Genomic DNA, 14,351 nt, shown 5'->3' on the forward strand with positions numbered 1-14,351 from the left:
GAGGCTCTTTCTTTCAGGGAGTTTTCTTTTCTCATCCAGAAAGGTAAGGAGACCTTGCTGCAGAACTTAGAAAGTAAACCTTATGGATGTCTGCTAATTTAGAGCTAATACTTTCCAATGTTTCCTAATTTTGATTCTTTAAAGTGTTGAGGCTTTACGCCTATTCCTTTTTATTTTCTCATCAGAGCCCTTCATTTGGGTTTCTGAAACTGACACCTTACAATCAATTATTTTAATCTGTAACAATGATGACTAAATGTAATACTTACTAAATGAATACATTGATTTGAATTAATTTGTTAATAAACCCTTTACACTCTCACTAAATCTTTGTTGATTTCTGTGAAGACCCAATCGGACTTCACTGTTCATGGTTTTTTATGTAAATGATTGCTCCTTAACATTTCTCCTTGGTATCTAACAATGATCAATGGTGGGGATTGTTTAATGATTATACTCAATGATTGAGATACAAGAATCCCTGCTCCAGGAGATGTCTGAAGCAGAGGTGTCTCTCAAGTAGAGGTGTGTGCCAGCATGTTGGTGAATCTTGATGCTGTTACCTCTGAACAGAGCACTAAGCGTCTCCATGTAGATTTTGCAGATAGCAGGAGACAATATAGTGCCCTGAGGGATTCTGCAGATGCTAGGGATCTTTTGGGACCTGGAGGTGCCCAGGTGAACAATTTAGTGTTGGTTGGAAAAGTCGGAGAAGAACCAGTAGAGGACATTGCCACTGAAACCCATTCATGGTCACATGGTGAGTATGAGGGGATGGTTGACTGTCAAAGGCAGCTGATGGGTCCAGCAATATCAGGAGAAATGGGTCACCTTTAAGGAGGTGCTAACCCCCAGGGCTTTTGGAGGAGGGATCATCAGTCATCAAGGAATCGTGCTTTCTGTCCAGTAAACTGTAAAAACGTCACACTTGTATAGCACACTATTCACCCGTTAGGGTCTCAAGGCGCTGTATGCATACCACTGTGGAACCCCTCCTGGCTTTTCCATGTGAGGCGCCCACTCCTGGACAGCCCCAGGGTGAAGCCAGGCATCCAAGCGCTGTGAGGGCCGTTGCAGAGATTAAGCAAGCTATTGCCCAGAGTTACACCCATTAATTAGATTAGGCACCGAGGCGAGAATCATCTGGTCCAAGGGAATTGAGCCCAAGATCAGCCGAGGTGGGAATTGAACCCTGGTCCTGGGCCAGATCTCTGCATCAGGGTCTGACGCTCTAACCATTGTGCCACACTTCTCCAGTCAGTATATAGGTATTCTTGTGCATCATTGATTAGATGAGATCAGGGGAAACACCTTAATCCTGCCTCAACAGTAGAAGTTGCTAATTTCCTGATCTGTCTTTTGAAGGATGGTAAGGTTTATATGACTATTAATGCTTATAGGCCAACAACCTCAGCAGGTAACAAACTAGTGTTTGAGGAACCAACTGAAAGGCCCATAGCTCTATTAGGATGAATGTTCCTACTAAGTTCAAATTTTCTACATTAAGATACATTATGTATACAAACAAAGTTGGAACACGCTCTAAAAGAAGGAACAGAAATTATACAAATAATATGAAGAATCCATTTCAGGTTGTGGTAAAGTCCATAAATCCTTTTATTCCGCCTCAGGAAGATGAATAAAAGGCTTCAGCGTCTACATAAAATGGTAAGCATTTACAATACAGCAGTTCTTTTCTTACTTTAATACTTAACATGGCCTTATTCTTACCTTTTTACTGACCCTAGCACTTCTATCATGATTCTAACTGGCTTTTGCGTGTTTGCCTATATTACTACTAATTTGGAAGTCCATCAATTCAGGAAGAGTTTCTAGAGTTTTTGTTGTCTTCCTTGATATATCAAGTACTCACCCATGTTATATTTACAATACCTAGCCAACTATTAAGATAGCTTCCTGGCCATGAAGAGTAGGCAGGCCCCTGGTACTCGACACAAGCCTTGCTTCTTCCATCCATTTGATTTGATCAGTCTATCAGTCTTGATAAGGTCCTGTGTGGAAGCAACAGGTGTTGGCTGTTTGTTTTTCCCGTGTGTTTTTCCTTGTGTTCACTGACTGTATGATCTTTTCATCTAAAAGGCTTCATAGACTCAAACAGAAGCTGAGACTGATTCTTCATATTATTGTTGTCATTACTTTTACTACTTTTAAAGTGTGCTCTAGCCTTCTTCGTATACGTCACTATCGTAAGCACCACATAGCTTCTTCAAAAAAATTACGTGTGTTTATTAAACGTATTGTTTTTCATGCATTAATACACAAATCCGGGATGTGCCACTGATCTATTCAAGGCTACCATTAAGATATGTTATGTTGGTACATACACTGTTGGTTTTTTGGTCCTCAAACAATAGCTTTTCTTTTAAATGTTTGTTGCTGAATTGACTATGTCACCGTGTTTCATTTCTTTACGTAGAATGTCTGATTTGAGGATGTGGGCAGTAGAGTTTTATATGTTTCCAGACATACTAAAATGAGGTATTCTTCTATTTCTTACCCATGTTTTCCACATAATGTGCAATTGTGTGTTGTTCAATGTTTGAAGTGTTATGAACAAAAGCACGAACATTCCTCTCTTTCAGCTCCCACTTTGTCTCATTGAATTAATTGGCTTATGGTAAGTAGGGAGAAGAGAATCAATGTATGTTTATTTGCAGTCTATCCCTCTAGAGGAGTCTTGATATTATTCATTTTAGCTTTATCCAGCAGGTTAGTGGATATTGTAAAGGAAGCAGATTGGTCTTATGAGTTCACTTTTAGTATCTTTTATCAAGTCAAGTCAAGTCATGTCAAAAGAACTTAGTTAGCCATGATGGCCATAAAATAATAGTAATGATGCGTGCAGTTAAAAAACAGTTAAAATACAGTCAATATATTGAAATGTAATACAAACAGTTCAAGGCTTGCAATTTGCCAATGTCCCCATATATTTTCTGATTGTGAATTAATGACATATAAAGACAATAACAGCATGGCAGACAGATTCAGTTATCAGACGCTGCAAGAATTTAAGGCTATGGGTCTGATTTAGAACTCGGCAGATGGGTTATTCTGTCACAATGGTGACGGATATCCCATCCACCGAAATCTAAACCCCATAAGATATAATGTGATTTAGATTTTGGCCCACAGGATATCTGTCACCATTGTGACGGATTAAACCAAACACCAAGTTTAAATCAGGTCCTTTGACTGGCCGATCTGGAATTATGGAACATGAGATGGGACGTAAAAATTGAATTCTACGAATAGTATGAAATCTACAAAAAATCATAAAGTGCATAGAGGATTGCTGGCTAATATTCTTGCAGGAACAAATGAGCAGAGAAGAAAACCAGCTGCCCTGTTGAGGAAAAGCAACAAGAAAATGTGCAGTTCTCAACCTACAGCGTGTTTAATAAAATCTGTGCCCCTGGTAAGGAATCCAGACAAAGTATGGTTCAGCACATTCGAGGGAAGTGATCTCCATACAGTAAAGCACATTGTCCATTACCTAAGACTTATTACACCACTTTAGATTGCTATTAGTTTGAAAAAGAGTATGTATTTTATCAGTAGTCAGTGTTTCTGGATCGCTGGTTACTGGTGTGCTTTAAATTGCATAATAGAGCAAAAGCATTATTGTGGCTTCATTTTAGCAGTTTGCTTGGGCACACTTATTTTAGCCTCAGGCCTGTGCTCTTTTACCTAGTTTATTTCATTGATTCCGTTTTATTATGTTAGCATGGCTTCATTTTAGCTGGGTTTTTTAAAAACATTTTATCAGCTGCCTTTCCACACAGGCATTTGTTATTAGTCCCTTTGCATGACATTTCACCTACTGCCTTTGCCCAAGATTGTACATGATAACCTACCAAGTATTGCCTGTCCAAGAGTACAGACTCAACCTTACACAGAAGGAAGTATCTTTCACATCAGGCCAGTACTTAGAAAACAATATGTTTTATTATAAAAATATCACAGTGGCACAATTAGGTTAGAGGGGACATTCCAGCCAGCCATCTTGTACTGGATCATGTTGTTGCAGCTCTCCTGAGCCTGGCCTCGTCGCTTGGGAGGACTGCCAGAAGATCACAGGTAAACCTCTGCCTATTATTCAGGTATGGGGTTGGGTTTTCCTTTCAAAGGCTACCAGGGGCAGAAAAGGGCTATCGCTGCCGTGCTGTCATGTAGAAGCTGGAAGTGTGGGTAGGGATTTAGATTCACTAGTGTAACAGGATGCTGGAACTTTTTACTATTTTCAAGCTCATAGTCACAATAATAATCATATTGTAAATAATTTTCCTAATAATTGCAGCTCATGCTTTTTTACATAGAATGCAGTTACTTCAATTAAATATATTGAAAACTCTCCTGTGTTTCTCTGTCTGTCTTCGTATGTATGAGACTTATGTAACTGAGAGAAAGGGATAAGATTTTTTCTACCACCACTTCCCTGAGGAGTCAGCGTGTCATGCATCAGGCTGCCACAAATCACCTTTACTGTCTGGGTTCGGGTTGCTAGCTAGTTGAAGGAGTTAAGCCGACAGTTGCCAGATGGTGTGGGATTGATTCAGTTGTCTATACGCGGTGGTGCTGCCACTCAAAACCACCAGTCATACCTCCATGGTAAGAGCCCCACAACAGCTTTTTGCTATAGAAATGTACAATCCCTAGAACCCAAGTGGGGGGTTAGATTCTATTGAAGACAGGGAGGAGAGTATATTTTCCTTCTCTCTCTCTCCTGATGGCATGTTGTTCCTTCTCAGTTCCGTTCAACTTCATTGGCTCACATCTAACATTTGTTGGTTGTGCTGGTCATTCCAGTTCTTCATTCAAGTTAATCTCTGATGTTTGTGTGAGTTGTGGTATGAGCTGTTAATTTTCTGGTTCCATGCTTGAGAATCATATCCAGTCCTACTTTTTAATTAGCATTTTAGGATCGGGTTGATCCCACTATAAAATTAGTGCCTTAACTACTCACCTCAGAAACTTCAGAGCTCAACATGGTTTTGACTGTATCGATCTTTTGCCTTCCATGGGATTCTGCAAAGTGGTACAGTTTATTGCTTTAAACATAAGTAAGAGGAGGCAATGTAGGAAGGAAGGGGCTGTATGATTTGGACAGTGTCAAGATTCGAGGGATGTGACACTACTACAGCCTCTCTACAGTGTCCTCTTAAAATGACATTGTTTAAACTACTTTGATGTTTATTTTGTTTTGTTTTTTATTTTCTGTTATGAACACGTTTTATCATTCTTTTCTTTGCGTGTGTTTATGGGTATTTTTTGCTACTTGCCATAAACAGAAACCAAAGCCGCCACTCACATTAGTGAGAGGGTATTCTATATTGGCAACATCCACTACAAGTCCTTATTGTAAAATCTGAATCCTGCAAATTCGAACTATGTCGCAAATGCTTTAAAACACAATGTTAACGATGCTCTGTGAAGGCATTCTACGACAGTTAGTAGCGGCACATACGCAGATACAAATTCAACATTTTTGCAAAGGAAAGTTATGTATTCTAACATGAGGTCGTCTAGAGGAAGGGCGTCTTGGGCTTTTACACTCCTTGCTCTGTTAGCGGTCTAGTTATTTATTGGAATGCTCCGTTGTAAACAATAGAACACCGGCAACTATCTAAAGCCAGATTAGCCGCCATTTTAAGATCAGGCTGACGGTTTAGGTCATATAGCGGAACAGAAGGAATTGTGCCTGACCTTGATATGGTCGCTGCCCAGGCAGTGTTGCCCATGCGCACGTGTGGTCGGTGCCATGGCCGTCGCTACCGTAGTCCGTGCTGGACCCCACAGTTTGCTAACAAGGATCAGGGGTCTCTCTGGGTCAGCCCCTGATAGCATTCCCCGAGGACTGGGGCCAGAGAGGTTGCAAGAGCTGTTGCAGGGCACTGAGGATGCTACGTCTCAAGAGAGGCACAGCCAGTCCCCGGCGGACCGCTGCGTGCTGCTGTTCCCCGGCCAGGGCAGCCAGCACCCGGGCATGGTGGGCGGCAGCGCCCTGCGGTACCCGACGGTGCGCGCGATGTTTACTACCGCAGAGCGCGTGTTGGGCTACGACCTGCTGCACCTCTGCCAGCACGGACCCCGGGAACAGCTGGATAGGACTGTGTACTGCCAGCCCGCCCTCTACGTCTCCTCCTTGGCAGCCGCCGAACGACTCAGCCAGGAGCAGCCCGAGGTGAGAGCCCCTGTGCGGACGGTAAACCGCACGTGGGCAGTCAAGGGCAGACAAGTTTGAAGCTCCGTCAGGGATCTGGTCTTGTGTGCTGTGCAGTGTTGCCAGATTTAGAAACCCCTCCAAAGCCGAAGCTGTTCACTACCAGCTCAAAGTAAGCCCCAAAGGAACCAGTCGTAGCCCAAATGCACCCAGAGTTGTAAGGCTCAAATAATGCAATCCTAGGCCGTAACAAACATTTAGACGCATAAACCCAATTTCAGTTCAAGTCAAATGCCTAGAACTCAAAAGCAAATCAAAATTTAAGGTGGTATAAAGTAGTGTGCTTTGTAGGGAATATTGTGTGTAGAACACTACCAGCAACAAACATGTTACTTAACAACCTGGATGCCCTAAGAGTGAACGCTCGTTTTACACAAACACGTTATGTCATGGTCTGTATTTAAGAATTACTCAATGAATCGCTGCTCCTGAAGCCAAACTTGTAATCATTTCTCAGTTCCTGCAATTCATACATTATAATCTCTAATGCACTTTAAAAAGTGGCATTTTCCCGCAAGGGACTGCATGCCTTACAATGCAAGTACATCTTTGTTTGGACAGCGCACATATTTCAAGTAGGGATGAGCGTAACTCAAGTCTTTTGACTCAGTGAAAAACACAAGGTTCCAGGGAGTGAAAATAACCACGTCCGGCTGCTTGTGCTGTGATTTAGTGATAAAAGTGTAGGCTGCACTGAAAAATCAGTGTGTGAACGACACTGCGCGATGTGGCAGAGGGCGCGGCTACTCGAGTTGATTGTGCAGCTGATGAGTAGATTTTCTGCTCGAGGGTCTGTCTTCAGATTGCAAATGGTCGTGACCGCCCGAGTTAGAAAAATCGTGCAGAATGTCCGCCTAGGTATTGGGACTCGCACAAGGGGACGCCAATTTGGAGAGAGTTCTATGTTACAAAAGTAACGGGAGTCTCTAAAATTCTGCCAGCAGAACAGAATGTATCGCCCACCTCTAACGTCAAGACGCTCATATTTGTTAATGCTGTCTTTAGCACAATGGAGAGATCCTTGAAACACATGAGCTTAGGATGTGGCGCTGTGCAAAAATGCTTTTTTTTTTTTCTTTCTGTACAGGGCACATCCTCAGGTCATGTACTTTAAGGTACTCCCATGTGTCAATTACCTTACTAACATATATAACAGAGCCTTGAAATACTTAAGCCCAGCATGTATGCTGTACAATAAAGGTTGGCAACCCAACAATTTATCAGGAAGAGCCAAACAGAGTGGGCTCTGACTCGAAGATCTCGTGCACAAGCCTGAAAATAACTGCCAAGTAAATCATGCCTCAAATATATTCGACTATAATGAGATGTTTACAATTTTAAAGAAATGTATTTCTTTAACACTAAGACGATTTACACCTTATCTAAGTCAGTCATTATAGTGAAAACAAAGTCGATGCTGTCATGTATATCGCATTTTTTTACAATGCAAACTGTTACATCGCATTGAAATATACCTTAATGAAAAGAGCTTTAACAACACTTGGATTAACATTGTGGCATTGTAAATGTAGGCGTTCCTTTGTAGAATTCCATCTCACAATGTGCCTGATGCAATTAAAGTACACTAAATGGCAGGGTTGAGCTGAATTAATGACCGTGGAAAGCAGACCTTACTGATTCGGAAACCGACCGATTCTAAAGATGAAAATATTCGCATTAAGAAACCGTGCCTCAGCACTTATTTGAAAAGACAGCTGCGCTTCAAAAGAAAAGGACATTCCCATACAGACCAGTGAACTCCTACAAAATGAGAAGATCCTCGAAACTGAAGAAATAACAAATTATTTCCTTCCTTTTTTCGGTGCTGCCCTTTAAGCCCGGTAGAATAGTTGGTAGCAACACATTGATTGTCACACGATATTAGGGTTAAGTGCACAATTGCTCTGTTCGTGGGACGTCACATCATACTAGGCAGGAAGACGACACAAGAACGCCTGTGACTTGTGAAAATCTCAGTATGCCATGGATTCCAAGAGGCCGAGATGGCGAAGGTATAGGAGCAGGACCACTGGAATTATTTGGGGGGCTAAAACCAAATTACGCGCAGGGTTGAATACATTTTGCGACCTAACGCTGCACATTTTATGATAGTATTACCTAATAGTTATCTTTTTGTCACATATTAACACTGTCTGGGTAAAGGTTTCACCTCATTAGTTCCAGTTTAGCTTACAAATACAATAATAAGCGACTGAAAATGACAAGCCAAATTTATAGCGGGTCCTTCTACTCCATGGCATGAAGGGTCAGCACAATTTTAGTAACTTTTGATGCGTTTAAACTAGAAATATTTTTTGTTGGAAGCTGCAGATTTTCCACCTGTATACTTGTGCATATTATATGTGGGATAATGTACCCCCTGCTGCATATTACAAAGATATTGTAAATCACCAAGGTTTTTGTGACTAAGAGGAATGAGGCTGAAGGCTGTGTTTTTATTGAGTTATGACACTCCGAGGTGACTTATAAGGTTGTCTGGGTATACTTTATTCCGTAAAATACATGGCCACACCATTGTATTGTGATGTCAAAACTCAACTGTAATCAGTAATTACAGTTGAGTGGCTATGTCATCTCTTTATTATAGATGACAGTGTGAGTGTAGGTTGCATCTAATAAGAAGATTAAAGGCAGGTTTTTATAAAGGGATTTCAGTATCTCAAATAATACGAATTCAGTGCAGTTTTCTTTGTGTACTGACTATTTTGCGGTTCTGGTTTTACTTCATTTTATATTTATTTTGACATTTTTTACCCTTTTATAAATGTGACTTTACTGATAAGTTATCAATATGCAATAGTTCTATCTGAAAACTTGGGAGTTTTGTAAGTGGACAGAGGGGGGAGCGCAATATGTTTCAAGACAAATGTGTTCATGGGCGGTCAGAGACGCACAGTTGTTATCGGCAGAAAGGAATCAACTCAGAAACTCATTGATGCTAAGAAGACACTAGTGGAATGAGTACAGCTTGCCAGTTGGAAGGAGAGAACACAATTTCTATGCTTTCCAGCTTACAACGTCTTGAGAGCATAAGCTCTGTCTGAAATTCTGTGCCTGAAACCGATCTAGGGAATGTTGACAGGATTTCATTGGCAGCCAACTACTGCTTGTGTTGCTTCTTTTTGTTGTTGCATTGTCCGAGGCATTGAAACCCGCAGCGCGCTTGAGTGCGAGCATGGGTGAGTTATATCCTATAAGGGAAGCTTTGGGGGTTGTGTGTGTGATGTTTTCTGATAATGTTCGGGCCAGCTTGATGCTGGGGCTAAGCGTGATTGCATCCAGAAGAAGTGTGGTGATCACTGGCAGCCGGCAGTTTTAGGAGGGAGGAGGGCGGGCGGGAAGCACACACACACACACTCATTCTTTCACACACACACTCACGCACATCCATTAACAACATTCAAACATGCACGCATGCACCAAACATTCATTTAAAAAGATCACACACACACACTTACCTTCAGCCTCGGAGGTCCCAGGAGGGTTGGGACTGCTGCCTGCCCTCGCTGGCTGACCTTAGATCAGCCAATGAGGGACGTCAGCAGTCCCAACTTCGTTACAGAGTGGGATGGGGGTCAGTGAGACTGCTGATCCCACCAATCTGTGACGAGGTGTCACTGATTGACACTAGCCCTGGGCGCTTCAGGGCTTAAACCTGAAGCTCCCAGGTCGAAGTCAATGGTGCTGCTTCCCTCATCTCCCAGGGGATGGCCTCGAGGCACCTTTGCTGAGCCGAGGAGGTCACGCCCACAGGAGCTGTGACCTCTTTAGCCCAGCAAAGTTCAGCTCATGCAGCCAGGAGTCTGTGCAAATCGTGCATGTCTCGCTCCTGGCTGCCTGACCTGAACATGAAGAGTGTCTGTCAGGCTGACCTTTGTTCAGCCTGACCGGCACGCTTCATGAAGGGCAAAATGTGGGGTGGGCGTTGCCCCTACGCCCTAATGGAAGGGCCGCGACTGGAGGTGATGAAGCTGAAAATGTCTTGCTTGATGTTGGTGTTCTTGTGGTTAAGGGTGTCCTCCACGGAAAGAGTTGGGTTTTGTGCATTAGGGTAAAGGACGTTTTCCAATTTTTTTCTAGTTGTATTGTAGCAAACCTGTCACTATAGCAGTGTCGTCTACAGTCGGAGAACGGTTTAATAGATTGATCATATGTTCCTCCATACATGCATACCACAGTGATGCATTATGACTGTATGAGGAGATGTGATAGGATTGTAGTGCAGAGATGATCCATATGGTGATGATAATCACAATCTTGCTAGCAAATCAGATTCTCTTTTTTTAGTAGTTGGGAGGGAAAGAGCTGTAGCTCTCTAGAATAAAATATGGTCATTCACATATAGGTATATGTTTTTTTTTTTTTTTTAATGCATGGTGACAGCGATCGTCATAAAGTATAGCCTCCCAGGTGGATCTTTGGTAGAACAGGGATCATAAATCATAGCAGCCACGTTTCTCAGGTCCAGTCCTGATTTTTGTCTTTAAATTCTAGGACTTGTAATTATAGACTTATAATGGAATAAACAGTGTTACAGGTCCAGTATTCAAAGAATAAAACCTGGACTGGATCAGCAAGTCACACATGGAACAAGGAGACTTGACAGTGCAGATATATCCTTTATTTAGTCTTGGAATGGAGGCTACATATCTTCTCATTTTGTAGGGCCCCGGGCTGCATTAAGTGGAAACATAAAGTGGAATGCAGAAGGCCTTCAGGAAGATGTGTAAGATGGGTATTACTTGGTCCCACGGGTGTATATGAAGAACGAGTTGTGCATTTTATGTCTGAATCTCTTGCAGATTACTGTGGTGATGTAGTAGGGTGCTGAGGTATTGTTCATTGGTTTAGTCAAGAGTAGAGAGAACAAGAGATGTGGTGCCTCACATGGAATTATCATAGAATATGAATGTATGATTTTACCAATTAATTCAGCTGTGGTGTCAAGGTGAACTTGCCACCTCAGAGGTGTTGAAGGCACTTTATGGTTTCTGATGGTGCAAAGGGGGTGGGCCAGCCGGTCAGGCAAGTAAGGAGCAAGTACTTTGAAGCAGGGACATGTGCCACAGGCCATGACTCTAGTTATACTTTCGTCTACCTTCAAGTGGTTCCTGCTCATCTAGTCATTGACCGTGAGAAGACACACTCCTGGGTACACAAGTTAAAGCAGGAAGACTGCTCCAGGTTGAGGGAAAATTAAGTGTTGTCTGAATCATTGTAGGGAGGAAGGCCAAAGGACATGATCAAAAAGTAATGTCTCTCAGCTAGAAATTGAACTGTAGAAGACAGTAGTGGAGCTCCTGTGGTCACCAAAGAAACTGATGGCAAAACGAGAGATGCAGTGGGAAATAGATATAAAAGCTACCTGTGATTAAGGAAAGTTGCAGACATGGAGGGGAAAGGATGGTGCCAGTCACAGTTGATAGATGAGGAAAATTTGGAGTCTGCCTGTGAGAATACAGCACTGTGAATGTGGAGAGAATACAAACTCCCTGTGATTGTGGCTGTTCACACAATGCTGTGGAAGTAGGATAGCAAGAGTTAAGCAAAAACCTGCAGTATGATGTTGAAGACTTGTTTTTCTAACATAAGAACAGTGATGCACAGACCATATACATAGCACAACACTTGAAATCTTAAGAATGTGTTGTTTGTATAACAATTATTTATTGCCTAACTTTAACAGAATACATTGTCCTTGAAGACTGGGTTATGTTGACACACTTAGAAACTGTTCTGAGGTTGCTAATAAATGCCCGAAAGGTAGAGTGAGATCGTCGCTGTCAAAGGAATTATCAGCCCAAGACGTTGATCTATAAGCAGAGACTTAATTTGGCAAGCACAATTTTACTTCATGGTGTACTTTGCTGCTTTCATAATTTAAAAGCCAACAGCGACCGTTGTGTTTACAGTTGTTTGTACACAACTCTCAGCCTCAGCTCTGTCCTCTATTCATCGATCTAACCAACAGGCTGCCAGTTGCATGTTGAACCATTTCAAGCAAGCCATTGTCACCATTCTGAAAGAAAAAAATTACCTTGCTAGCAAAAGGCCAATTTCAACAATTCTTTAATTTGGAAGTTATTAGATAAATGATCTACAAACATTAGTATCTACCCGAAGCTCTTCCAGTTGGTATATACTACATCTTTACCCAAAACATCTGGCAGACGGTGTTTTTCAGATTCCACAGTAATTACAGCACCTACCTAAAAGTCAGTATCCTTTGTGACTGAACTTTGTTCCCTTTGCGGGTTAAGATTAGAAGACTTGCTAGAAGCATTGCAAGTAGAGGTTGTAGTAAAATGAATAATGTTGACTGTTCATATAGCAAATATATCCAACCGAATCCTCTCTCAGATATGAATGAACATATTATTACACAGCTCTTGATTCTTTAATCACCCTTAAACTGGGAATTCCAAAATGACTGAGCTGTTTTACCAACATGGAGTATTTCATCTGTTTGTTTCTAAGGTTTTATAACGCACGCTCCAGCCCCCTTTGCATGTCAAAACGTGATACATGAATGGTCGACAAGAGTGGGCTGGGGTGCAGAGGAACCCCTATGTTGGTTGCACCAAACAGGATGTCAGCAGTCCCCCTGGAAGAGAGAGGGATCTATGTTCATATAGCCTGCTGCGTGCAGATTAAGGAAACACGTTAGTGCAAAAATACAAAGTTACGTACATTGAAGGAGCACTAGGAGTAATAGGCATGGCTAGCAAACCTCCGATGACCGTAACTGGCTTTAACTGTGCATAAGTAGAAAATATCTCATACACAGGATGCCTTTAAAAGCCAACTAGCGATGTCCGTCATCAAGGAGGGAATGGGCAGTCTTGGAATGAGCAGGTAATAGCATGGAGCTGAAGAGCGAAGACTGAAGCATCGCGAGCAGTTTTGTGAGAGAGGCAGCTGTTCTCTGGGCCTAAGCAGGGAAGCAGGCTTTGTTTGCTTTCAGAAGCAAACTTGTTGCATACATTTGTGCTGTGGAAGGTAGGGACTAATGTTAACATGTGCAGAGAGAGCTGTATGAGAACCAGACAAACTACTCTGATCCTATGGCCAGAACTGAGGCAGTGCAACTCCATACTTCATATTGGTCATAATGGTAGTTTTCTTGCTGGCACAGAGGCAACGGTTCTAATCAACCTTTCCTTCACCAGAGCCACCTTGCAGAAACTTTGAAAAACCTTGGGTCCACAATGATGATATTCGATCCATAACCAAACTGATATCTGATTTTTGTGGGCTTGTGCCACCCACTTGAGAAAGGTCTACTCCCTCATATTACTGACGTTTAAATGGCAGTTACACCTTTATTGCCTTCTGTATGTTCTACGAAAATGCCCTATACCTATGACTTGCAAGACACTAAATTAAATTCTTCAAAATTGTGGCAAGGCTGATCTTTGGATTGGGTTGCTGGATATAGCACAACACTTAGCTGTGCCCTCGTTTGGTCCTGATGCCAGAGTGTGCCTGGCGTAGGGTGTTTGTCATATTATTAAGAACCATACCAGTCCGGCACATAATTAATGCAGCTGTTTGCAGAAAATCGAAAGGTTGCTTCTTCTTTCTTCTGCTCTGTTTTTCTAGCTGTACATTGGCAAGAAGAAAGTGATCATCTATGGCAACATAATTATTTTTTGCACTACTTATGTAATTATGAAAAGTTGGAACCTTTCTGCAAGTTTCTCCTGTGTCTCTTTAAAAAAAGAAAAAAAAACATGTATTAAATTGCTTGCAATATATTTTTGAAACAAATATCTAACAGCTTTTTGATGTTTAATTTTGCACAAGGCATTCTATTTTGAATCTTCATGTTTGCGAAGTTGCACTCTTTCATTAGAAGGAACTACGCACCAAGGTTTTAAGTAGTTTGTGTGAAAGGTGATGGTGTGGCCATGTATTTTAATTAATAAATTACCTCCTGCCATAGAATATTACAAGTCACCTCGGAGATCCATAACCTTCTGCCTCGTTCCTCTATTTGTACATGGAACGTTTCAGTGACTTGCAGTATCCTCATCATGAACGGCAGGGGGTACTTTTGCCCATAGATAATGGGCTAGTAACAGCGTAC

At 41.9% G+C, this 14,351-nt stretch overlaps 1 protein-coding gene across 1 annotated transcript in view; it reads left to right on the forward strand.

Moving 5' to 3' along the window:
• Positions 1-5,699: 5,699 nt before the first annotated feature.
• Positions 5,700-14,351, forward strand: part of MCAT (malonyl-CoA-acyl carrier protein transacylase) — a 31,063-nt gene continuing 22,411 nt past the window's right edge. The window contains exon 1 of the mRNA XM_069228301.1: positions 5,700-6,202. Within this exon, the coding sequence (XP_069084402.1) occupies positions 5,780-6,202 (423 nt within the window). The 5' untranslated portion in view covers positions 5,700-5,779. The remainder of the gene's footprint in view (positions 6,203-14,351) is intronic.

Source organism: Pleurodeles waltl, chromosome 4_1 (assembly GCF_031143425.1).
Source record: "Pleurodeles waltl isolate 20211129_DDA chromosome 4_1, aPleWal1.hap1.20221129, whole genome shotgun sequence".
Lineage (NCBI taxonomy): Eukaryota > Metazoa > Chordata > Amphibia > Caudata > Salamandridae > Pleurodeles > Pleurodeles waltl.